This window comes from Hyaena hyaena, unplaced genomic scaffold, assembly GCF_003009895.1.
Source record: "Hyaena hyaena isolate Hyena2069 unplaced genomic scaffold, ASM300989v1 scaffold_128, whole genome shotgun sequence".
Classification (NCBI taxonomy): Eukaryota; Metazoa; Chordata; class Mammalia; order Carnivora; family Hyaenidae; genus Hyaena; species Hyaena hyaena.
In genome coordinates this window covers 1,081,747-1,109,642 of record NW_024080760.1, presented here as the reverse complement: position 1 = coordinate 1,109,642, position 27,896 = coordinate 1,081,747, and the positions used below count along the sequence as shown (strand labels likewise).

The window sequence follows — 27,896 nt, the reverse complement described above, 5'->3', positions numbered from 1 at the left end:
GGTTTCAGATCATGTATACAGAACAGAGAATGGATGCTTTTCTGTACTGGCTGCGCAAGTTTCCTACTAACTAAATTTCCAGAGCCCATTCGATGAGAAAGGTTTAATTGGAATATATGAAAAAACTCAGCATTTTAAAGTTACACGCTTTATTTTTTTATCAAATAATTAATATGCTACAATAAAAGAGTCACTGTAGTCTGTCAACAGCCTTTGCATCTACTTGTGAAATTGTCAACATGCCACATAATTTCAAAGGTTGTAAAATTTTATAAATATGTGATTTTAGTCAAGTGCATGAAAATCCTCAGTATCTTTCTAAAACTGGGGTGTAACATGTGAAGAGGTTTTTCATGAGCATCTAGAAACAGGATTGTTTAGGGGCGTCTGGGTGGCTCAGTCGGTTAAGTGTCCGACTTCGGCTCAGTTCATGATCTCAGGGTTTGTGGGTTTCAGCCCTGGGTTGGGCTTTGTGCTGACCACTCGGAGCCTGGAGCCTGCTTTGGATTCTATGTCTCCCTCTCTCTCTGCCCCTTCCCCACTCATGCTCTGTCTCTTTCTGTCTCTCAAGGATGAATAAATGTTAAAATTTTTTTTTTTAAAAAAGGAAAGAAACAGGACTGTTTAGGTGATTTCAAGCTTGTCTTATTTGCTTGAAGAAAATCTTAAACTCCAATGCAACTAAAAAAAAATTCTCACTAAGTCTTTGGAGCATAATTACTTTATGAATGAGCACAGTAACAAGTTGTTGGTTAACTTCCTAAGTGCCCTCAACATGCTGGTGGCCAAACAGATCTTTCTAACACCAGCCCTGAACATTCTAATTCTGGTGCTGGGTTACAACCGTAGAGCTGCCATGGAAAGGGAGACAGCAAACCCCACACGTGGGTTGAGAAACAGGCAGTAACGTTCAGCCCCGGACACCTGCCACCTCCTCTAAGAAGTCTCCCTGGGATTTCTCCTTTCTGTCACCACCTACTACATTCACCTCTCAGTTACCATATAGCACAAGTTACTATGTATGGTTGTTTCTGAAAGATACTGAACTACCTGCGAGTAGTGTTCTGAGTCTGTTGAATCTCCAATGATAACATATTCCCTTTACACAGTAAACATTAAATATTTGCTTTTGAAGATGTTCTATTGCTGTTACTGCTAAAATGCTGCTAAGAACATGGCCTCTGTGACTAAAACCAGGACACTGGGCTAAGTTCTGCCCTGTCTGGGTGGAATGACCTTGGGCAAGACTCAACTATGACAGGTGTCAATTATCTATAACATAAGGAGAACAGTGACAATATCAATCCACAGAGCTCTTTCCAAGATTACATTCCATGACCTAATGCATGTGAACGGGTCTTATAAATCATAAGGCCATATATAAACTTTATTTGTTGTGACTGTCTTTAAGGACATATTTTTGATACATGATCTGATTTTCCAAGGAAGACATCGTATAAAGTTTCTTGTTAAATTTTGTGGAAAATTCAAAATACGCACTTCTGGTAGGTCAACACATTTCAAATACGTGAGAAGAGCAAAATAATTAAGTGGAATTTAGTGAAAGAATTGCACACAGTTCTATTATATTACCATGTATCATTTCTCAATTCTTTGGAATTGGTTGTGGATTCTTGGAAATTTTGTGGAAAATTCCCAGAAAGATACATATACATGCATGTGCAAACAAACACTTTCGAGAAAATTCTGGTGGTTCAGAAACTCTGTGAAGTCCACCCCAGGAAAAGGGCTGTTGCCCTGGGGCTTGAGACAGAGAGAATGATTTCATGAAGACTACTTGAGGACTAGACACCTTTCACGGATTTGGGAATTAAAAGGCTGACAGTTTTTTCTTCTTCATCATAAAATCATTAAGGCATCGAAAGTGGAAAGCAGATTCTCTTTTTCCTAGGTAACCTGTAATTTCACAGGAGACTAGAGTGCTGTTTTTAATAAATTCCAAAGCCTTTTCAACCCTCTTTGTAAATTTTTGGTAAAACTTAACATTCTGTCATTTTCTCCATTGATATTCATATTTTAGTTAGAAAGTTCTTTACCTAACTTTGCAAACAAGTCACCAGCTTTTTAAATAGGGCTTTGAGTCTAAAAAAAAAAAAAAAAAAAAGGGTAAAGTCTCCTCTCATTTCAGCTTCTATCTTGTCCAAAAACGTCAGAGACAATTTAAAATAAAAATAAAAACAAATAAAAAGTAAAAACAACCTCAACGAATACCAGCAAGGTGCCTGGTATTTCCTAAACTTCTGTAGTTTAGGAACTATTTTAATTATACTTTTGGATATGGAATAGATTTCTTTACAGTGTTTTTTTGTTTTGTTTTGTTTTGTTTTGTTCTCCCCTTAAAAGCAAAGACTTCTTTCTTAATACCTAGATGACAAGGTCTTAGGATGTACACAGTTGTTTCTTATTATGGCTTCCCTGGAAAACATTTCTGGGAAAGCACAATTCCCAGCCACTTACTTTGTTTACAACGGACAAAACTGCTTGTGTGGTATAAATAGGAGTCTGTCCTTAAATGTTGTTGAAAAATAAAATGGAACCATGAAAAGGAGCCATTTCCTGCCTCAAAGGTGGCTTAAAAAAATTCTTAGCTACTTTAGGAACAGCACCAAAGCATAAATAATAATTATCAATCACCACACAATAAAAGACTAATTTTACCAAAAAAAAAAAAAAAAAAAAAGGAGGGGGGTGGGGAGAGAGAAAGAAAGAAAACAACAACAACAAGCTACATATTCCAGAGATGCCCTCAGAATTGTCAGCATTAGAAGGTTTTCTTATCCCGCAAGATTATGAAACCCCTTTTTGTCCTCTCGCATTTGTGATGTATATCTATAACTCGTTCTTGTTTGTGCAGATAAGCCTTGCCTTGTCTCCCTAACTGCACTTTCAAAAGAAGCTTCACAGTTGTTTGACTTTTGATCTGGGTAGCTGCTGGCTCGACCACCTGCACTGTGCATGAGCTGCTACTGAGCTGGCTTTGTCCCATCTTCCAACACAGCGAGCCTTTTAAAAGTGGTGTGTGAATACACTAATTTACAATGTGAGCGTTCAAACAAAAAAATATGGTGGCGGTGGCGGCGGCGGTGGTGGCGGTGGCGTGGTGGCAGCAGGGGCAGCAAGCAGAAGGGGGAGATTTGTGAAGGGAGAAGCCCGGACACTCGCTTTATAAAGTTCAGATATTGTTCGCTGCCTCTGGCATTTAATGAAACAGATGGCCAAAGGCCTCCCTCAACTCACAATGGAGCAGACAGTGGTGTAATGGTGTGGGGGCCTGGAATTGTAAAATGCTGTTTGGTGATGGTATATGTTAATAAATAGCCATTTACAAGGGGGGCCGAGGGCTCCATTACTTGTTTATAAGGAAGGCCTAGGGCTCCTTGCTTCGAGTTAACAGCTCAAGGCTGCGTTCAAAGAAGGCATTGATGGTGAAGGTGAAGTGTGGCCTTCATATTCTACATAGTGCTAAAGAATGGCTGTGTGTATCCCGGGGGAAAAAAGGAAAAATCATAAAAGAAAAGTAATTCAAGAATTAGGTCAAATTGTGGCTCACAACCAAGGAAAATACAAGATGCTTTTCTATTGTGATTAAATAACAGACAGAAATATTCTGTTATTGTGACGTTGCTTATTTTATCTTCGAAGGAGCATGTGTGCCTTGTCACCAAAGCGCAACAGATAGAAACCTTCAGGGTTCACCCCCGTGAACCTACGCAGCAACCGCGAAACTGTTCTTAGCCATTCTTCCAAAGGTCATTCACCAATCGGGCCTGTGCCAGGGTAATGTGACCCTGGGCTAAATGTGATGAGGCTCCTGCCTGCGAGTAGCTTACAGTCCAGTCCTGAGGACCCTGATGAGACCTCGATCTACAGAAACTCCCCATTCCCTTTAAGGCGGGGATGTACCTGGGAGCTGTCACCCCCTCCCCAACACCACTCCTTCCAGAGCCCGTCTCTGTGGCAGGAAAGGTTATGCTTGACTTCAACTCAACGTTACTGTCACCGTATAAAACACTGTGAATCCTTTGATAGCACTTTCTGCTTTGCTTTCAGAGAGGACATTTCCCACCTGCCTGGATATTTGTACAGGAGTTTGTATAGGAGTTTGTTGAAAGTCTATGCTTTGGCGGTACTAACATGATTCTGTGGCTTCATTTCTCTTTCGCTTGGATTTCCTTCCCTATTTGTTCTAGCTGGTTGCACAATGCGGTGGGGAGCTATGTAAAATTCTTCGAGGGAGGAGGTAGGGGGTAAAAAAAGGTCTAGGAGAAAATTAAGATGTGTAAGACATATAACTACGATAGACACAATGCAAAGCAGAAGATGTTAATGCCTTGTAGAAAGAATAAACGACTGTGAAGAATCAGAGCCAACACAGATCATTTTCGGCTGAGACTGATAAAGGCTTGATGGACAGAGCGGTATTCCAGGTGAGATACAGAGGCCAGATAAAAGTTTATCTAGAACATTTTGAAGATACTATCTGTTGTTTTTGCCTACCCGGTATCTATTCCCCTTTCTAGTAAAAGTTCCTGAATTTTTCTGAGGAAACTATGCTTTGTCTGTTCTCAGACCGAGTGCCCACCCCCTGCGCAAGGTCTCATGTCTAAAACGACAAATCATAGATTAATGGGATTTTTACCCATCCAGAGCAAAACCAGAACCAGTAAGATTCCATGCTGCGACTTCTATTGGGACTGTTGGGGGAAAGTGGCTACATTCAATGGGTGTCGCTGAGAGGCCTGGCAAAACCTGTCTCCACAAGGAGAGACCCCCGCACAAGAGAGCCGGGCTGAGAGATGGAGAGAGCAAGACCCAGTCCCAACACTGCTATCAGAACCTTAGATTCCACTGTGTTTGAAGTTGCTTCTGCCCTTGAACTATTTAGTTATATGTGGCATATGTTTCCTCTTTGTGGCTTATAGCTAGTTTGATCTGGGTTTCTGTCACTTTCATCCAGAAGATTCCTGACTGTAATAGGTGGGAGAAGGAGGCTGTTCAGGTAGAAGCGACAGAGAAAGCAAAGGTATGGGATTGGTGAACAACTGGTTAGGGCTAGCTTTGGAGATGGGAGGTAATTAACTGCAGTAGAGGCAGGGGTCTATGCAACAGGAGTAAAAGCAAAGGAAGCTAGAATGTTCACTGAAAGACCTTCGGGGTTAGACGAAGGAGGACATGGGTCAGCAGGCAGTGGGGAACCACAGGCGGTTTCTAAGCACACAGGAAATGGTACTAGTTTTGCAGTCTGGCAGATAAACTGGCCGATAGTAGTTGGAAGAACCTAAGAAGGGAGGAAGAGACAGAGACACCGACCAGGAGGCTTCCTTCTTCAAATAGCCCAAAGAGAGGGAAGGACTGAGCGTGGAGAGGATCCCTCTGCTCGGAGCAGTACTCCAGCGCTCTGGGGTGGTCCAAGGAGCACTGCCCCGTGAGGGTCACGTTGTGGGGGGTGGGGGAGCACCAGTACGGAAACAGGCATAGTGTTATTTTTTATTATTACTCAGTTTTAATTTTATAATTATTATTTGGGAAGTCTGGCAGTAGAAAAAGGATAAGCTAAACATCCATTTGAAATTCAGTGACCTGAAATAACTACTAATTATCACGTTGATTTTAGAGTTTGCCCTCTGGCATTTTTTTTTTTTTTTTTTAGCAATGATGGTGATGATAATAAACATTTTAGCATTTACTGAGCCCTTACTATGTAACAGACACTGTTGTGTGTACTTTACACGCAGTGGCTCGTTTAACGCGCATAACAATTTGTGAGATAGGAATTGTTGTCTTCCTTCTTTTACAGAGGGGGACACTGAGTGAGGAATAGAGAGTGGATTCTTGCCAAAGTTCATAGTTAGACAGTGGCAGAGCCAGTGTGGCTGCAGAGCCTACCTCTTATCCACTGAATTGCATTTTGAATGAATTAAACAAAACTGGGTTGCTTTCTCCAATGAGGGTAAGGCCCCAGAGATAGAAGGTTACATATAAAAATAATTTTCCTCACAGTGATACTCGCAGAACACTGGAGGTAAGGGAGATTGTAGATTCATCTCTAGTTAAGGCCCTACCGCCTGTGGTCAAAAATAAAACGATCTTAAAGGACTCCTCAAAAACATACCCCCTTGGATGCCATTGGTACACAACAGCTCTCATGTCTATGAAGACCAGACCCATCTTAGCTAGTGGGAGCTGGTGGGATTGGTTCATTGCTTTCTGCTCATCCAGAAAGACTGTCTGACGATCTGTGAGGCACAGTCAGAAAAAACAGACACTGGGGGTAGACCACTTATATATAGCTGAATGACATCTCATAACAATTGCTTATTTCTTAAAATGCCAATAATAATATCTGTCTTCTAGAGACGTGATGAAGATGAAATAAGATAATATGTACTGCTTAGAATAGCGCCTGCGACCTATGACATATCAGTGAGCAGATATGTAGCAGTGTTTTTGTTATTAAAAGACACGGTAGGGGCGCCTGGGTGGCTTAGTCGGTTAAGCGTCCGACTTTCGCTTAGGTCATGATCTCGCGGTTCGTGGGTTCGAGCCCCGCGTCGGGCTCTGTGCTGACTGCCAGCTCAGAGCCTGGAGCCTGTTTCAGTCTGTGACTCCCTCTCTCTCTGACCCTCCCCTGCTCACACTGTCTCTCTCTCTCTCCTAGAAATAAATAAAACGTTAAAAAAAAAAATTTAAAAGACACGGTAGAGTGTAGAATAATGGATCTTAAAATTCTGAGTTTCCCTGAACAGTAAAATGTGGGGGGAAGGGGAGAAGGTGGGGAGACTGATGCAGGATTGCCAATGTTTCATACCTTCAACTATTTTTCTATTGGCTCTTAAAAATCGATCTTTAAATGAGGAGATTGTTCACACCACAACTCTTCTTCACAGAAGAAATGGAATTATAACACAGACAGCATCTGACAGTAACAATCTGTATAATAATTCATCAGTTGGTACTCTTCCCATCTCAGCACTAAGTAGTAAAAACTGGCTCAGGAGTGAGCCGAGTTCATATCCCAATTCTGGGCCTCTATGCACACTTGACTATGGATAGTTTACTAAGCACAGGTATTTTCATCTGGAAAATGGGGATATGATGCTTCCTCCACAGGATTCTTAGGGATTAAATCAGAGAATGTGGGCAAAGTGTGGTTAGGGCTGGGCACACTCAGAGCAGCTGGCAGAGCTATCACTGATGCTGCATTTAAATGTCTGACACGGGATCAAACGTCTATGTTTAGAGCTGAGAGACTGTTATTAAAGAGAAACATATAAAGAAATCCAATGCTGGTAAAAGCAGCATCGGGGCCCCTGGGTGGCTCAGTCAGTTAAGTGTCCGGCTTCGGCTCAGGTCATGATCTCATGGTTCGTGGGTTCGAGCCCCACATCGGGCTCTGTGCGGACAGCCAGCTCAGAGCCCGGAGCCTGTTTCGTATTCTGTGTCTCCCTCTCTCTCTCTGATCCTCCCCTGCTCAAGCTGTCTCTCACTCTCAGAAATAAATAAAACATTAAAAAAAAAAAAAAAGAATCATCCACATCAGCCTTGAAGAGGTCACAGGACAAAGGCAATGAGTCACGTGGATCGTAATAGATGTACTCACACAAAAAGGACCATTTTGTTTTTTTAAATTTGCTCTGTGGCATCATTCCATCCTCAGATCCTAAATCTGTTAAGTGTAAAGGATCTGCAGCAAATTCATCATTTTATTCTTGAAATAAGCACTTGATTAAAAGCTGAAGAATATCTTAGAGGCTAGAATATCGCTATACTAATTTCAGGTCAGGGCCTGTGTTCAACACTAGGAAAAACAGGCCAAGAAAGGCTAATAACTGGGATAAAATTAAAAAAAAGAAAAAAAAAAAACCAAGCAAAGTGAAAGATACTTCAAGGGAAGACACACTTTTCAGAGCAGAAAAATTAAGTAAATTCTCAAGGACATCTTTCCTACTAGTCCTGAAAACTCTCTACTGTTGAATTTTAAGACATTGTAAAAGAACAATTAAAACACAACAAAATATTTCCTGAGTAAAATGAGGGAGGAGGGGAACATGAATTTTTAAGGAAGATTAAAAAATGCCTAATGGTAGCATATTTCTTTAAGAATAACTTTGTTTACTAAAAAATGTATTTTTTTTACACATCTTGCGTTGGTATTTCTGGTAGACTTAACCCTTACGGATCATTTTGACAGTACATTTAAGTTTTCCAGGTGTTTTACCTGTCATTCTACCAAAGCAACAAAATCATGTTTAAAATGGAACTGTGACAGCAATAGTAGGTGACAATACTCCTCAGACTGGCTCCAAAGTAGTTCTAACAAAAAATTCATGTATTAAATAATGACACATGAATAGTGCTGGCTAGGCCAACAGCATTTAATTCTACGGGGTTCGTGTATCTTATAGATTATTTACAAAAGGCCTCTCATCAGCAGCTACATACTTTAACAAGTTACTACATGCCTTCTAGAAGAATAAGCAAGAATTCACTGTTTGAAGGAAACATTCTTTTTATGTTTTAAATTCAAAAATTAAAAAAAAAACATTAGAATGGTAGGGGCAAACACAGGTAGTGTGTGAGAGTGAGGGAATTATTTGGTATTAAGGTAATCATATGGAAAAAGATGTTTAAAAAATATTACATATGCCATTTCTTTTTGTAAGCCTTTTGCCAGCCAACAGAAATTTGTAACGTGTCTTCCAAATTTATGTCAAAGGAGATCTCAAATTATAAGTGTTGTATTCTCAAGATACTTTTAGAAACAAATATACTATTACTGATGAATTGTTCACTCTTCAGAGGTAAGAAAAAAAAAAGAATCATGACGTCTTTTGGTTTCTGACTGCAGATCTCAAAAACATATATTTTTATTTTCACTGATCGCCCACTCTGTTTGCTCTTTGACTTCCTAGCCAAATGTACAGGAAATAATACACACACAAATGTGCAGATACATGCAAATTTATGAAGTGCTCTTCATGTAAGCCTCTCAGTGTTATTTGTGACACCTTAAGACAACCCATGTTGCAATAATCACATTGTGTGAGAGTCAATGAAAAATTCATTTCTTCGGCTCCAGTCACCACACGAATGGCCATTTGTTTCATGACCATTTTCGTTATTATCTGAATAGCACTTTATTTAAAACTCTGTCTATAGAGTCAGGAAATGAGCAGTTTGTCCCTTGCTAGCTCTCCATCTTCTGTCAAGACAGAAGAAAAATTACTTTCCAGGAAATCAGCCATATCTGTGTTCTGATGTCAAGTTTCACTGTTATAATTTTGAATGGACCAATTTTCTCCTTGGCTTTCTCCCTTTTGGTAACATAGTAAAATTACAGGAAGAACGATTTATTTACTTATTTTAGTTGAATCAGCTGCTACTTCACTAAACTAGTTATGCCTCAGTGTTTTTTGCCTGGTTAGTTCCTTTCAAAGCCTGTTTATGATTCTATAAATCTCCTACCTTTCTAAACTTTTGAAACGTACTGGTTTTATAGCTACTTACATGATATTTTCTATTGGTTATTTGTTTTCCTGGCACCCTTTTTAATGACCAGTAAGCATTCGCTGGAGTTAAGGAATCCTCCATAGTTTCCTTGAGAAGGAGGTAGCTTTAGGAATTCCCACAGTACTTTATAAGCACATATTCTTCAGAAGGACTAAAGGCAAGGATCAAATTGATTTTGTCTAAGGATTCCCCAAGCCTTTGTATCCAGGTGGTGAATTTACTGAGGAAGTGAATAAGCAGAAAAAAGAAAGAAAGGAAGGAAAGAAGAAAGGGAGACAGAAAAGAAGGAAATATATATATGCATATATATATGTATATTTTTTTTTTACCCTCAAGTGATGGTAATAAAACAAAAAGCATGAATGGTGGCGGCTGCCACTTGCTCGTTTTTATTTCCCTATCTGCCTTTGGTCAGTCTTGCAGATAACCAGGTGGGTTTATATACAGACTTTGAAACTGATGAAACATCAGTCTCACCTGTCTTCACTACAGACTAATCAAAACAAATAAAATGACCCAAATGAGGGGCCATGGCATGATGTTTCCATTCCATATACAGCATTAAAAACAACCTAATTAAAAAAAATTAAAAATAATCAGCAAGCTTTCCTTTAAATAAATTAATTCCCTGGTTTAGTGTATCCATAGAATATTCTTGGTCGTACACAATTTATCACATGCAAATATATAAGCTTGTGGTATACGGAGGTGAACGCGGATGCTGCACGAGGAGCACGTTCATCCCCTTTACACATGTGTGGAGGAGACAGACAGGCGCGTGGTTCAGTATTACAACTTAAATCAGAAGCAATGGTTGACGCACGACATCGCAATGCAGTTTTAGTAAGAGAATGTGATTTCTCTTCCTGAAATAAAATCTCACCAGTGCCGGAAGGGAATTGTGTGTGGATGGGAGAGGATGTAGCAGAAGAAACCAAACCAGAGAAGCCAATAAAAGACTTTGGGATATAAACGTTGGTCCCATTTCTCTAGAGACTATTTTTCCAGGGAATAATAAAAACAATGAAGTGAAGAAGTTGATAAAATATTTCTGCCTTTCCCCAAGTCCAAAATACATTGTATACCGTCTGGGATAGTAATTAGGAACCAAAGACAACCGCCATCTGCATTTGGTTCCCCAGAGACTCAGTGAGGGCCCAGCAGTAAGAGTATCTGGATATCTTGGCTGATACTAGTTGATCAGCCAAGATCGACTAGTTTTTACAAGATCCTAGTTGAATCTTGTAAAAAACACAATCACTGATATGCACAGGAGGGCCTCAGAGTCTCCTCGGTTCATCATAGCAAGGTGATGTCCATCTGAAGATTCTTATTTCTATTCATACTCTAGACAGATCCCAAAAGGAGATGAGTCAGTGATAGACTGAGTTCGCCTACACAGAGGACCCCGAGTGGATTTCGGCGGAGTAATTTCCGTCTTATGAAACAGGCGCGTTAGCATGATTGCCCTACAGAAAGCCTAGTCAAAGGTTGCAGAGTGTCTGTACTTCGCCCTCTCTAAATGACTTGCAAATTTATTCAAACACAATATGAGGAGATGCTTTATTTGTTGAAATAACTGTCTGCAGTGTCCTGCACAAAAGGGTGAGGTACATCAAGCAGAAACATGGACAGAAATACATTGGTTCAGAAACTCATAAATCCTTATTTGAATCTGCCAACCTGAAAGCCACGTAGAGCCCGAAGAAACTATTTTTCCTGAATGCTACATCTGATTAAGCCATACCATTAAATGACAGCTGAACTTTAACATTAATATGATATTATTTAAATAACTGCATGATTTTTTTTACACTAAAAATGATGAATGATTTCTGGACAGCTCAATTGACATAAAGCAGGAGGACTCTTTAATGAGATTTGACAAAATGGAGACATATGCAGAATATTCGTTACAGCTCACATCGCAGGAGCCCTCCCAGGGAAGAAATAGAGGACTTTTTTCTTTTTTTTTTTCTTTTTTATTGTCTATAGGCACTGAACCCTTCCTTTCAATTGCCACTTCTCTGTGGGTTTTGAGTTTTTCTAGGTCATTTACATATTACTCTTAAGCAGAGGATTCGGTGGCTTATGGTTCTGAATTAGAACTGGGCCTGCAGGAAAATCAGGGGTCTGTGGAGTTAGGTCAATGTTGGTTTGGAGTGTCCCAGGAACTTCGGACTTGTGACCTATCAGCCTGATGGAAACCAAGCAACAATACCCTTGACTGGGTCTTGTGCCGTCCATCATGAACACAGCAAACACACTTCTGGCGAAATCTTATATAAAGATACACGCTCAGAAAAGACTTTCCTTTCTCTAAAATAGTTGTCTCTATAGTATCAATGCTAAAGGACTTCTTCAAAATTCCAATTAAGCTATTCTAGAGCAGTTCTCAACATTTCTCATTCACACTACTAGCTACAGTTCCAAACTGAAGGCTATGCTAGATGATAACCGTGTTTGGTAGATTCCAAATATAAGATAATGTCATGCTAAATATACTTAAGTAAAAAATGGCTATGACTTTCCAAACAATGAAAACATTTCTCACTTCCCTCCCCCAAAACATAGAATATTACCCACATTCATTAATTTATTTTCTCATACTCTCCTGAATGTTTTCCATCAGTCAAAGGTTAGTTACACGTATAAAACATTAACATCCGTTCGCTCGCACACGTGAATTCATATTATTCAGATAATCTTTAAAGTGTAAAAATCATCTTTAAGTATACATAAAATCGAAATATTTCCCCAAACAGCGTTTCTTAAAAAAAGAAACAAAAACAAAGCAACAGGGAGAGAGCAAAGGTACCGAGTGTGATCCTGATAGCGGCAGGCCTGCATTCCTTCTATGGGAAGGAGGCTATCGAAATAGAAAATAAAATCAGTCTGCTCCTGCCATGGGGACTTCCTCAGGCTATGAAAAAGTACTTCATGTCTAACCCTAATTTTTTCCATAGCTTGAGGTAACCCCCCTAGCTCAAACCTTCTCTCTAATCTAAGTTACTCAGTATGTGTCCCTGTCCAAACAAGAGTTAATATCAGCACTCTGTCATTTCAAAAGGGTCTTGACACAGGGTACTAAGAGCAGAGGCTCACATGCCTGGAAATGCCCAGTTGCAACTAGATGAAAAACACAGTTTCAAAAAAGGGAGAGAGAGGAAGATAGGTCCCTACCTTGCTCTTACCTTCGCAACATCCCCGTCAGAACCCTGGAGCTTTTCCCCAAGTTAGCATCTGTTTCTCGAAGCTACAAGGAGAAAAGCAGCATTAAGACAAGACAAAGCTAGACTTTGTGCAACTGAAAGTGCACTGGCAAGCAGTAGTTTTTTCATGGATGAAAATCCCATTAATAAAAAAGTACTTAAATGCACTAAAATACATCTTGATACCTACACAATCTGAGAATTCTTAGATTTAGAAAATTACATGTCATAGAAGATCCCAGGAGCTTTAAACTGGATATTTGAACTGGCTATAAAAGCAAATGTCTTGGAGGCTGACAAAGCTGAATATACATCTGGTAATTAAAATACAATTTTGAATGTATGAAGTCCTAGAAATACAAACGGAAACGAAATGAACTAAGTGAAGATGAGATATCATTATTTTTACAGCTTTTACTGGCATACTCCAAAATCTCCCTCATGACCTTCTCAGTTATAGAGCTAAATAAAATATCTACATGGGGGCATGCTGGGATGGGGAAAGAAAGAGTCAGCGTATTCTTTCTCCATTGCACACTCTTTTTTTCTTCTCCTTTTACTCAACATTCCTCCTTTTTTTTTTATATACCCTTGCCATTTTTATACACACTTACATCTATGTCATTGTTACTGTCTATGCATGTGCCTTTTGTGTTAGGTCTCATTATTTACTGAACTTCTGAAAAAACAGTATCACTTCTACTTACTCGTTCACGTGCTCGCTGTATCTTTTCTCTGTCGTGACTGAGGTTTTCCAACATCTCCTGGCCAATTTGCTCTATGGAAAAGGAAAGTTGAGTGAGGAAAGGCGACTTTGTGTATAAGCAGGAACAACCCCTAGAAGTACCAAAATGGCGGCGGGTGCAGAGTTAATGTTCAATAACTGTACCTTACATGCTGGATGCATAGTTCAATCTGTGTACTTGAAAAATATTTAGGAAGTATTTAATAAATTTACCTGTATATCTCAGGTATGATTAGATGGGATTTGCAATTCAACCTATAGAACACAACCAATGAGGTGGTGACGACTGAGGTGATGATTTGCAGAAGGCCACCTCGGCATGTTTGTTATTCACCAAGAGGGAGATCCCAGGATCAGTGGTCTTCCTGTTATTTTATCAACATGGAATCTAGTCTTTGGTTTTGCAGGCTATAACTAATGTTAATGATTCTACTCTACCTCCTCTGCTTTATTAGTGCACTGCTTTGGATATGTAAGTGAAACTCCATTTAGAACAATTTTGATTTTATTTTTTTTTTAATTTTTTTTGTTTTTTTATTTCTAGGAGAGAGAGAGAGAGACAGCATGAGCAGGGGAGGGTCAGAGAGAGAGGGAGGCACAGACTGAAACAGGCTCCAGGCTCTGAGCCGGCAGTCAGCACAGAGCCCGACACGGGGCTCGAACCCACGAACCGCGAGATCATGACCTAAGCGAAAGTCGGACGCTTAGCCGACTAAGCCACCCAGGCGCCCCAGAACAATTTTGATTTTAATGTATTCGCCCCACATGCACAGTCCTTGTTCTCTCAGCTACTTCAGCTTAGTGGCAGCGGAACTCTCTCCAGGCTTTGGCTCTCTTGGAGCAAGGGCTCCTTTAGTGCATTCTTGCTGCTGTGGATACCTGAGTCAGGATGGGGTGCATTTCACACATGGTTGAGGAGCGTGTGAAGCTCAAGCTGCCAACAGAACTCCCATTTATACAGGAATAGGCAGGTTAGAACATTCATTAAAAAGCACGCTGCTGAGTTCCAATGAGGTTTTCCTCTGCCATGACCATCCCATTTGGTTGGCACTGGTTGGTTCTCCCCCTTTAACAAGACTGTAGTATGTCTTTATTCAACAAATATGCAGCTGCCTTGAATACTTTTTTTTTCTCAGACTCATTCTCCATCACCTGGGAGGTACCTTATTCTCTAACAGAAAAATGACAACTCTGACTTCCTTGTAATGCTGGCAACCCATCTGACTCCCACATTCTGACTATCACATATCAACATCTCCTTTTTTTCCTTTTCTCTATCTCTTCTCTTTACCCATAACCAATAACAACAGTTATCTCTGGCTTATCGATTTGTTGAGACACTCAACAAGAATCTATTATAATGATAGCAAATCACTTAATAAAATCACTAGGAAATCACCACGGTAGTTATTTGGCTCAGGTATGTACACTAGCAAACTTTTTAGAGGGACATCCTGAAAGACTGTGGAGCAGTGGTTAGACCATACCGAGCTCAGGCTAGGAACTCACACTGCTTGAGCCTAATCCCCAGGGCTGACCTTGCATACGTTACCATTGTGCTTTAGTTCTTCACCTCTAAAATGGAAGGAAAACCATTCTATGTCAAGGGGCTGTGGCAAAGGTTGAATAATTCAGCTAAAATATTTAATATAGTGACTGGCCTGTAATAATAAGCATTTGCTGAATGATGATGATTAATATAAAAAAAAAACAATGGACTGTTGTGACCTGAGCCCCGTCCAATCCTAGGTCTGCCACAAACCACTTCAATTGGGTATCACAAGATAAAAGGTCTGTCCTATTCTTTCTCAAAATTGTTGCTGCAATAGTCAATGAAATTAACCTAAGTAAAAATGTTTTGAAAGCCACAGGATACCATACAAATGCATGTCATAGTATAATCCATGAGAATCAATGTACAGTGAAAAATCAAAGAGTTCCTACTCTTCGCCAGGTGTAGATTCTGGAGACATGGCTAGTAGAGGATATTGAGTCCTGCACTCATGAACTTTTGTGTTAAGAGTGAAGATTTGGCAGCTAAAGGGCAAATGCTACATTAGAGTATGTTTTCCTTGGCACATCAGAAAAGGAACTGTATATTCCTTTTTTTTTTTAATGCTTATTTTGAGAGAGAGAGCATGTGCATGTGCACAAGTGGAGGAGGCAGGGGAGGGGGAGAGAGAGAGAGAGAAAGAGAGAGAGAGAGAGAGAGAATGAGAGAGAGAGAATCACAAGTAGGCTCCTCACTGGAAGCACAGAAACCAACTTAGGGCTTGATCTCATGAACTGTGAGATCATGGCCTGACCCAAAATCAAAAAAGTTGATGCTTAACCAACTGAGGCACCTCTGTATATTCCTTTCATGACAGGAAATCCAAGTAATAAAAGTGCTTAAATTCAATAGCATAAATATATTTTTGACACCTATACAAACTCTGAAAACTCCAGGATAGTGCCTTCCTAGAAGTGTAGTATTTCCTCTCAGATAGGTGTTAGCTTTTCATTGAGGCCATTCAGTTGATACTTAAGGTAAACTGGATCAGATATGTGGCTCCCAGTAGAGGCACCATAAAAGTGGAAGATGATACCAATAATAAAGAAGGAAAAAACAATTAGCTTTTTCTTTTTTTTGCATACAAACTACAATATTCAATTCTGTCATACTATTAAGTGTGACACTGAATTCCTTTAATCAATAGAATTTAGCAATTTTAATTCATTTTAACTAAAAATCTCAAAGGTCTATGGGCACCATCAATACCTTAATCATTTCAGCAAAATACAACTTATATCATATTTTCTCCTATCAAGATTAATGGCATTATACAATTTCAAACAAATAGGAAATAGGTTATTATCACTGTGTCTGTCACCAGCATAATGTTTCCAGTAAGTGTTCGTGGAAGGAAGCAACGAGCAATTGCAAACAAGTACATGAAAGGAGTAATAAAGTGCATCAAAGTTTTGTGATCTATTCTTGCTCTCACAGCTTCTCAAGTGTGGCCTTGGAAAAGTCAACATCAGGATGTAGGTAACAGATCCACCGTTCTATCAGGTTTGCTAGGGGAAAAGTTATTCTGAATGGGTCCATAGTCTCCTACTGAAGGAATCAACAGAGCAAGAGGTAAAGAGCTCAGGCCTTATTCAGGAGTTGTTAAATCACCCCCTCAATCTCCTTGTCCCCTGGGAAATATCTCAGCATCCGAAGTCTTAACCAAGCTGGCAAGAGAAGAGATATTGGCAAGAAGGCACACACCCTGGTCTTAATACACAGGTATCATCCCTTTGTTGGAAACAGACTTCTGTTCGTCATTTCTTACTTGCTACCTTCAATTTTATTTATTTACTTTTTAAAAGTTTATTTATTAATTTTGAGAGAGACACAGACAGTGTGAGTGGGGGAGGGACAGAAAGTGAGACAGAGAATCTCAAGCAGGCTCTCGACTGTTAGCATGGGGCCTGACGCAGGGCTTGAACTCATGAAACTGTGAAGTCATGACCTAAGCCAAAACCAAGAGTTGTGTGCTTAACTAACTGAGCCACCCAGGTGCCCCACTACCTTCAGTTTTAATGCCCCAATAAAGGAAAGTCCAGGTCAAACACGTTAGAAATGCCCACACTTATAGACAAAAGGAAAAGGCAAAGTGATGCATGGTTTTTTCATTATGTGTTCTCCTACCCCAATCAAAGCAAGAAAAATTGGAAAGGATTATTTTTATTTTTAAAAATTTCTTAATTTAAAGATTTTAAAGTTTATTTATTTTGAGAGAGAGAGAGCGCATGAATGAGGGAGAGGGAGAGAGAGAGAGAGACAGGGAGAGAGAGAGAGAGAGAGAGAGAGAGAGAGAGAGAGAAAATCCCAAGCAGGATCCTCTACAGAGCCCCCTACAGGGCTTGATGTCATGAACCATGAGATCATGACCTGAGCTGAAATCAAGAATCTGACACTAAACTGGCTGAGCCACCCAGGTGCCTCAGGAAAGGATTATTTTTAAAATAAACTCTCTTGGTCAGAATAGTATTAGACATTTAGGGATTATTTTATTAAAAAATTAGTTACACTGTTAGGTTTACTTTTCTTGAATAATTTGGCTGAAGATGTAAGCATTCACCAGAACTCTAATAAAAAAAGAACACAAGCTCGTAGGTCTAGACCAGTGAAGATCTGATCTTCCTAGTCTAGAGTTCTCAGTCCTTGAAACTTTCCTAGTGCCTTTAGAATGGGAACAACCACGCTGCCTCTACTGAGATAACTTGAGAAATAATAAATTTTATAAATACCACTCCTGTTGACTGTGAGGATGTTCCCGAGAGCAAGTAACAATGGGGAGAATAAAAGAAAATCAAAACGGATGCCATATGCTGGAATTCTAACATATCAATACAAGCACGACGAATGAATTCCTGGAAAGAAAAGTGCCTTCCTGCTCTTCTCTCCTGTCCACGGAGGTCCTGGGAATTGTCCTGAGGGCGGCACTCAAGCTTACAAAGTGAGTTTTTGTTTTTATGATTATCCAGAATGAATCATATCCTCGGTCTATGGCTCTTTTTATTGGATTGCAAACTGCAAAATGTGTTTTGGCTAACATTTCCTCTCCTTTTCAATATATCTGGGGTGGGGCTGGGAGACATACACCAGGCATTCTATACTTTCCTGCCCCATAAAGGAAGAGAGAGGCAGGAAACTACAAATCTAGCAAGACACTTCCTGAAAGACTGGTCTGGCATCACAAAAGATAAGACTTCGTTTGAGGAACTTGTACCATGAAAAGCAGCATGACTCTTCATTCAAAATAATAATGCCACCTGAACTCACATAAGACTGGCATGAATGAACTTTAAAAAATCAACCCGCTTCAGATTCTGTGTCTCCCTTTCTCTCTGCTCCTCCTCCGCTCATTCTCTCTCTCTGTCTCCTCTGAAAGATGAATAAATATTTAAAAAAATCATTATTGCACTTATATTTTGGATATGAGCAGATTAAAATATTCTTATATGAAGGCAGAACTGACTGAGGCTCACATCATGTTATACTACATGACTGAAACGGAAAGAGCCTCAAATGTAATTCATCAGAAAATGTTCCACTGTCAAATTCAAAATATTTTTAAAAATTTTAGTCATTATGCTATAGGCAGTACACTCACCAGAAAAAAAAATGATCATTTTTCATCACACTTACATGTAACTCTCTTGTAGCAAACTTTATTAAGGATGCTGTTTCCAGCAAATTGTTTTAAAAAGTGAAGACATCCAGTTCAGCCTTCTTTAAAGAACTAAGATGAGGTAGGGTTATTTTCTGCTACTCAAAACTTCATTAGCAATTTTAGTAACAGGTAAAAGGCATCCACAATTATCCAGCTATTGTGAGGATATGAGGACTTCACTAAAGTGCGGGACTGCACAGAAATACTATAAAAGAGCTATTTTCTGAAGCATGTGTTTCCATATGTACACTGCAGAGCACCAAGCAGACAACTGAAAAACACAGAGTATTATTTCCTAATAATTTGGAGTACTGAATTCTGAACCTGACTTTGGAAATTCTAGCCACCTAGTCTAATCAAAGTAAAAATTTACTGCTTTGGAAGAGCAAAGGAAGTCACACATAGTTTTCCTAGGAGGGAGTAGCTCATGAGGTGGTTGGCATTTAGCACATCTTCTTGGACACCGACCCTGGCATCATGCCCTGAGTGGGTAAGTTATCCTCAGTATTGATGTCACTCAGATATGTATAGTCTTTTAAATTCCTGACACCTGAAAAGGTAAGGAATCTTACCTTACCTTACACGATCTTTCATTATTTGACGATTCAAGACATGTGGGGAACTTCTGCTTCTAGTTAGGATGTAGAAACATGTAAATGACTCTCACGGAAATAAGACAAACCCAGACAAACTAGTCACCATTGCTGAGTGGGGAAGTCCAATGTATGCAAGGAAGCTCTGATAGAGTCTGGAGAGAAACAAGCATCTCATATGTGAGTGAAGAACAATGGCAATATTCATACCTGGGGTGAGTGCCTGATTCAAGTACAGGACTGCCAGAGAGAGACTGTTCAGGAATCAAGAGAAATCATTCCAAAATTAGATGAAAATGTAGGTATGCAAGATAGAATGGAACCTAGATGAGCTGTAAACAGAAAAACAAATTGCCTGGTCTGGTAATTCTCCAATCCAAATTTGCCAAGCAAGAGGCAGTAGAGGAGGGACCAGTTTGTAAAAAGGAACATTACATATTCCCACATATTCTTGTGGTGCTTGTATTCTGAGACACTGTCAGAGTTAAGCCCAAATGTGAATCAAAAATATGGGAAACTGTAGACCAGATTACTGTCAGATCAACTGCTGATAATATTGAAACAACAACCACAACCACAACCACAACGACAACAGACAACAACAAAAGAGCTTAGACACAGGTTGGGGGTACACTAATCTCAGATGAGTCCAATCTAATTAGAGACTCAGCTCAGCATCAACTCAACTCAATTTTAGAATGAATCTGATAATCCACTGATCAAATATAAGATAAAATAAAGTGCTTTCAGAGAAGAATGAATTCAAGATGTTTGTATTTCAGACTCTACTGTTCTTTTCCTACACTATGTCTAGATTACTATACACATTCCGAGGCATGTAAAAAAAAAGGGGGGGGGTGGCGGTGGAAAAGAGAATAATAAAGTGAAAACACAGTCTATGGAAGTAGAACAACAGATGGCTGAGAGGTAGCCATCAGTTATTAGAGTTAGCAGATAAAGATTTTAAAACAAGTATCATAGCAGTGTCAAAGACTTTATTGGAAAACATAAGCATAATAGGTGAACAGATGGTTTTTCAGGAAAGAAATGGAAACTCTAAAAAGGAACAAAATGAAATTTGAGAATTAAAAAATACAGCATCTGAAGTCAATTCACTGGATGGACCAGAGTATCATTCACTATATAAGAGCCATTGAACTTGAAGACAGGTTAATAGAAATTGCCCAAACTAAAGGAGGAAAAGAAGTTTGGAAAAAAAAAAAAAAAAAGAACAGAGCATCAACTATCTGTGCGCTAATCACAGGTCATCTTACATACATACAATCAGATTCCCAGAAAAAGAGATTCCCCTCTGGGGAACAATAGCATGGAAGAAATTTGAAGAAATAACAGTCAAAACTTTTCAAACTTTATTATAAAAAAAAGTCAATCCACAGATCAAAGTAGTTCAACCAGCTCTGAGCAAGATAAATACAAAGAAAACCATACCTAGTCACATCATAGTCAAATTTCTCAAAACTAAAGATAAATAAAAAATCTGAAAAGCACCCAAAGGAAAGAACAAGACTATACTCAGCAGAACGATGATAAGAATGAGGGATGGTTAAGTGGAGCAGGAGAAACCTAACGGAGAACCATGGGGGAGGGGGAGGGAAAAATAGTGGGGGAGAGGGAGGGAGGCAAACCATGAGAGACTCTTGAATGCTCAGAACAAACTGAGGGCTGATGCGGGTGGGGGAGAGGGGAAGGGGGGTGATGGGCATGGGGGAGGGCCCTTGTTGGGATGAGCACTGGGTGTTACATGGAAACCAACTTGGCAATAAACTATGAAATAAAATAAAATAAATTTTACTAAGAAAAAAAAAAAAAGAATGAGGGCTGGACTTTCACCAGAAAATGAGGCAAGAAGACACTGGAGCAACATCCCAAAGTGCTTGGGGGTAAAAGTCATCCTACTAGTCTGCGTTCAGTGAGAATGTCCCTTAAAATTAAGGGTCAATAAAAATAATTTTAGATAATTTAAAACTGAGAATCACCCATAAGAACTGAGCTACAAGAAATGTGAAAGGAAATTCCTCAGGCTGAAAGGCAATGGCAATCGATGGAAATCTGGATCTACAGAATTCAGATCCAAATAAAGTAAAAATAATAACAACACATGTAGAATTAAATTTATGAAAACCAGAGCACAAAGGATGGAGAGCAGGTAAACAGAAGTACACTGCTGAATGGTTTTTAAGTTATATGTGAAGCAGTATATTTATTCAAGGTAGACTGATAAATTAGGGATGAAAATGAAATTTCTGAGCTTCTCTGTCCAGTATGGTACCAACTATGGAGCTATTTAAATACTAAAATTACATAAAATTTAGGGGTGCCTGGGTGGCTCAGTTAGTTAAGCACCTGACTTCGGCTCAGGTCATGACCTTGCGGTTCACAAGTTCAAGGTCCATATTGGGGTCTGTACTGACAGCTCACAGCCTGGAGCCTGCTTCAGATTCTGTGTCTCCCTTTCTCTCTGCCCCTCTCCCGCTTGTGTTCTCTCTCTCTCTCAAAAATAAAAAACATTAAAAAATGAAAAAAAAATTTAATTAAAAAAATATAAAATTCAGTTCCTCTGTAGCACTAGTCACATTTCAAGTGCTCAGTAACCACATGTGGCCAATGGCTGTTACATGGGAGAATAAGGAAACACCATCCCTAGAAGGGTGTTCAAATTCCCCTTATCTTTAAGACTCACTTAAAAGAAAATAAAGAAGAATCCATCTGAGCTTTCCTTTAGGTAAAACACTTTTCTTCTCTGGACCTCAGTTTCCTTAAATGTAAAATGACAGTCTTACACTAGTTCATCTGGAGTGCCCCTTGTGGCTCTAAAATATTTGAACTCAGTGACTCTATAAAACCGTGATGCCTCTTTTTTCTCTCTAGAGCATGTAAACAAACTGGAGCACAGGGTCCAAATCAGGCCTACAGATGTAGTCCCATCCCCTCAACACGCTCCACTCTGGCAGTGTTAGAAAAACAAACAAATGAGAAACAGTCAAACTTAAATGCTTTTAAGCAAGTCATATACTCTCCAGATTGACTGAGTCTACAACACTGGACTGTTTCATACAGTAGCCTGCTGGGCCTCTGAAGACTTTTGAATTTACTATGTAGTATAAAATATTCACAAGCACTTGGATGATGACATTATTACAGAAAATTATACATTCGTATAAACTGAAGATAAACGTATGCATTCTTAGTAGAAATACAGCAAAAGAATGTGCATGGCCCAGTTTCTTTTGCATTTTCAGCAATTATGATTTAATATGACTTCCTTTGTGGGGGAGTATAGATTCTATACCACAGATGATCAAATCTAGGGGTGCCTGGGTGGCTTAGTCGGTTAAGCATCCGACTTCGGCTCAGGGCATATCTCACAGTTCATGAATTCGAGCCCATTTTGGGCTCTGTGCTGACAGTGTGGAGCCCGGAGCCTGTTTTGGATTCTGTGTCTCTCTCTCTCTGCCCTCCCTGCCTCCCCCCCTCTTCACCATGTGCTCGCTCTCTCTCTCTCAAAAATAAACATTAAAAAAATAAAAAAGATCAAATCTATCATTAAGCAATTAAAAAATCATCAGTGCTACTTTCATCGAAGTCATAGTAGCGGAACCTCCCCTTAGTTACCTGGTTTGCTGCAGATAATTAACAAACACTATTCCCATAGCCCTCAGACATCAGTCAATGAAGCTGTGCCACCAATAATGATGCTCTGGAATGAGCAGGTACTATGTAAACTGAACTTGTTAAACAAAAGGAGCCATGTTAATTACAGCTCCATTCAAAAGAGAGAATGAATCTGTTCTATTCTATGAAACAAGACCAGAGCAGCAGGAAGGACATCCCATTTTCACAATTCAATAAAGAATGTAAAAGCCAGGAGATGAAGCAGCAGAAAACCTGAATGGGCAAAATTGTCAAAACACATTCCAAAGGCTCACTTGTGGAATTCGCCAAACATGTATTTACTTAGCAGACGAGAGAGACCTGTTCAACATCGTCCAGACCTCTAAGTAGAATGAATTACTTACTCTTAAAAAAAAATGCACCCCAAAAGTGCTTTAAACTATGACAAGTGACTAGAAGGTAATTAAAAAGCCTTTTTAAAAATTATTACAGGCAGAGTTAATCACTAGCTATAGCCTTTGTGAACTATACACACGTCTATCACTGAATGTATAACATTCTAACTATCTGCTTATTCAGAAGTCGCTATCGAGTACACTGAAGAACTTGTGTGGCCAGCAAACAAACATGTTTTGCTTTTATGAAGCACTGTCTAAGCACTTCTGAGCTGGTTAGCAACAAAACATGTTTTATTTTCAACAGGAGATCTCCTATAAAAACCTGGCCTTCTGGTTTCTTTTGAAATTTGGAATTCGGTGGCCACACCGAGTCCCCCATTTCTCACAGGGTAAACAGGCTGGCACTGAGACACGGCTGTCTTCTGGAAAAGAGTAGGTACTATGGGGTTTGCTACGTCTCCATCTGACCTGTTTCACTCAGTCATGTGCCTGCTTTGCTGCTGTAGAATCTGAGTTTGTGACTCCTCACTTCTATGTCCTTCCTTCCCCATTACCTTATAAACTTCTTTAAGGATGAGGCCATTTCTGGTTCCTCTTAGTCTAAAGCAGGTGCTCAGAAAATGTTTGTTCATGGGAGCCATTGAAAATACAGTCACCTTCTAAAAATTTACAGCAACAGAAATACAGACTTTTAGAAAAAAACATGAGCTTTGTAAGTAATTGTACAGATGAGCAAAGGAGGGTGCAGGGATTCAGGGTGGGGATCAGCCAGGTCATACTGCTAATTACCAACAGAGCTGGACTGTGACCCAAGCCTCCTGAGTCCTAGGTCACTGATCTTTGTGGCAATACATGTATGTATGTATGTATGTATTTAATTTAAAGTGTCTAGTTAAAAATGCATTACAATGTGGGTGATAAGGAACTCTAATATTTTAGTACACTTTTAAAATGTCAGTGCCCCTGGGTGATGTAACGGAGTTGTTGACTTATTATATTGTACACCTGAAACTTTATAACACTTATGTGAACTATCCTGGAATTAAAAAATGTAAAAACAAGGACAAAATAAACTAATATATCAGTGCCCAAGAAAGGCCTTTACAATAACTTGGGCAAGAGTGGGATAGGATACAGTCTGCATATTTCTCAAACATCATTCCCCTTGAAGAACCACAGCACTCTACAGAGAAATATGCTGCGAGGTCATGGTCTTGACTGAAATAACTTTCTGTTCTTTACAAATTATACAGACAGCAAAAAAGTTTTATAATCACCCAAATCTTTTAGCTTCAGTATTTTGTTGTATATTCAGTATATGTTTGTTCTTTGAAAAAGTTAAGGGGTCGGGGCGCCTGGGTGGCTTAGTCAGTTAAGTGTCCGACTTTCGCTTAGGTCATGATCTTGCGGTTCATGGGTTCGAGCCCCGCGTCGGGCTCTGTGCTGACTGCCAGCTCGGAGCCTGGAGCCTGTTTCAGTCTGTGACTCCCTCTCTCTCTGACCCTCCCCTGCTCACGCTGTCTCTCTCTCTCTCTCCTAGAAGTAAATAAAAATATATATATATATATAAAAAAAAAAGAAAAAGTTAAGGGGTCAATTCTCATACAGAATTGTAAAACGTCCATCCCACTGACCCCTGATTCTCCCTTCTCTATTCACATTGGCAAGTGAATTTGTTATTCTTAACAAATGAATCTGGGAGGTGGAAAATTTAATACAGTTAAATTGTTCCTTTTTGCTCTGAAAAGCAGGAAATTGGGAGATGACATTCAAACCTGTCTCTCCCCACCACCCTGTCCCCACACACCCACACCCTCACAAGTGTACATTCATGGAATAAAACATATTTACTTGGCTTCAGACCTATGTTCAGAGCATAATAGGAGAATACTTCACTCACTGTTCTGGAATGATCTGAATCAGAGGCAGATAAAATGACAGAAACTCAATAGTCATATGTGAATAAATGATACTAGAATTTTTGGCCTTGCCATTCCTTTTCTTGATATATATATTTTTTTCTGGACTTAATTCCATTCTTCATACGAATCAAAGCTAGAAGGGAAAAATGGCCTAAAGGATGGAATCACTTCCCTCCTTTTGATTTGGAAATGTCAATATGTAAACAGAGGAGTAATAGACACACATAGCTTGTGATCCTCAGCATTAAAAACTAAACATTCCTTAAATCACATCAATTTGAAATATGAACTGACTTCTCTCACTTCCTTTAAAGTTTCCAAGGTTCATTCATGTTGTAACAGTTATCACTCCCTTTTATGGCTGAATAATATTCCACTGTATAGAAAAACCACATTTTGTCAATCCATTCAACCATCTGGATATTTTGGTTGTTTCTACCTTTCAGCTATTGGCAATAGTGCTGCTATGAACACGTGTGTCCAAGTTTTTCTACAGAAATCTGTTCTAGGTACATGTCTAGGAGAGGAATTGCTAGACTATGAGAATTCTGTGCTTGACCTTTTGGGAACCCACAGAACTGTTTTCCACAGTTCACATTCACACCAGCAATGCATGAGGGCTCCAATTTCTCCTGGGCCACACTTAACCTATTTTCCATTTTTAAAACTTATAGCCTCACTAGTAGGTGTGAAGTAGTATCTCATTGTGGTTTTGACCTGTACTTCCCTAATAACAATGATGTTTAACATCTTTTCATGTGCCTGTTGGCCATTTGTGAATCTTCCTTTGAGAAATGTCTACTCAGGTCCTTTGTCCATTTTAAGTTGGCTTGTCTTAGTGTTCTGGAAGCCGTAAGAGTGTTTTGCATATTCTGGATACTAGACCCTTCTCAGATATGTGATGTGTAAATATATTCTCTCATTGTGTAGGCTGTCTTTTCACTCTGCTGATAGTATCTTTATATTCATAAGTTTTAAACTTGAATGAAGTGCAATTTTTCTGTTTGTCGTTGTTGTTGTTGCTTGTGCTTTTGGTCATATCTAAGACTCCATTGCCAAATCCAGCCCTCAAAGATTTATCTGTACGTTTTCTTCTTAGAGTTTCATAGCTTTGGTTCTCCCACTTAGGTCTTTGATCCATTTTGATTTAATTTTTGTTTCTGGTACAAGGGAGGAGCCTGCAGAACTATTTTTGATTCACACTAAATATTCAGAATTCATCTGGAAAAAGTTACCTTCTTCTTATATACCTTAAATATTTTTATAAAATTGAATTTATACCCTAACTAATGTTATATTTTATACAATATTTTTTTCATATCTTGACCCTTCTGAGCATGCTGAAAGCAGACATAGGTTAATATAGGAGGAGGAAGCATGGATATATTGGCTAAATGGAAAAAGCACGTTATTGAATCTGAAGTAGCACAGGACAATGGGTACAGGCAGCGATTAGGCCTTGAACATGAATGCTGCTGAATTTTAGTATTAAGAAACACAAAGTATTGACCTAAAATCCTTGATCAACCTTCAAGAAATATCAGGCAGGAAATCGTGTTGGAAATTTACGGGGAAGAGACTGAGAAAGTGAGAAGACTAACATTAAAAGTGGCTTAGAAATTAAAGAAATGATTAAAGTTTAGAAAAAATTTCAGAGGGGTAAAATGAGTTCCTTTAATTTACAACAAAATGTCATTTCTGCTACCCACATGTCTAGTCCTGAGAGCAAAGGCAATATACACCACACGGGCTGCCAATCTTTGATACCAAACACTTGGAAGATATTATTAATCAATCACATTGCCCCTGAATGTGCCTTGGAACTACCCCTCTCTTTGCAACGCTCCAGGCAATCAGCTCCAATTGATCAGAGTGGACACAGGGGATAAGACCTATTTGCTATCCTGGATCTATATAGCATTGGGGTCTTTCTTCAATTGACAACAGAGAATACCCACTTTTCAGCTTTCAGCTAGTACTCTCTTTCTTGAATTTTCTGCCATTTCTTTCTTTCTAAAGCCTGAGGGTGATGACTGAAATGCAAAGGGGATAGTCAATGGCAATCTGGTAGCGTGCTTCTGTTCCTGGTCTAGACACATTTATGGAAATTTTAATAAACAGAGTTGTGTAGACCTCATTCTAGGCTGATTAAATTAGACTCCCTGGAAATGGGATCCAGACATGTATATTCCTAAAAATTCCTGGAAGTCGCGTGAGACTCTTTCTCAAGGACTGGTAGCTTTTATTCCTCAACATTCTCTAGTATTACATATCTGGCTCTGATACAAATCTTTACCATTTCAACTCTGGGTCTTTGGTACTCATAAGATTTATTTAAGAAATTATGAAACAAGGAATATTTCTATACTGTTTTAATGAAGCTGATTTCAAGAATAGGGTTCATCACATTTCTTAGTTTGTGTTAAAAACCACCCCCACACTTCCTTCCTTTTCTGATTAAAAAATATTTTTCTTTGAGAGTACAGGAAATAACTAATTTTGTACTATGGAACAATATATGCTATGTAATCCAACATATTTTCTTCTTTGGCCTGAATGCTAGGAAGCTCTGGGTGAGTTGAAACCTTAATTGTAGGGCATTGCGCTAGGATTTCTTCACAGAGCAAACCTCTCCTCCACCCTTGGCCCCCACCT

At 39.3% G+C, this 27,896-nt stretch overlaps 1 protein-coding gene across 5 annotated transcripts in view; it reads right to left on the bottom strand.

Moving 5' to 3' along the window:
- The window catches only part of VTI1A (vesicle transport through interaction with t-SNAREs 1A), a 350,308-nt gene that overhangs the window by 128,791 nt on the left and 193,621 nt on the right, over positions 1–27,896 (bottom strand). For 3 of the 5 annotated variants that reach the window (XM_039237646.1, XM_039237644.1, XM_039237645.1), the window contains 2 exons: positions 13,451–13,521; positions 12,726–12,787 (listed from right to left, as the gene is read on the bottom strand). In XM_039237646.1, coding sequence (XP_039093577.1) covers positions 12,726–12,787; positions 13,451–13,521 — 133 coding nt within the window. Of the gene's footprint in view, positions 1–12,714; positions 12,788–13,450; positions 13,522–27,896 lie in introns of all 5 variants that reach the window. The other 2 variants (XM_039237647.1, XM_039237648.1) reach the window with 1 other exon arrangement.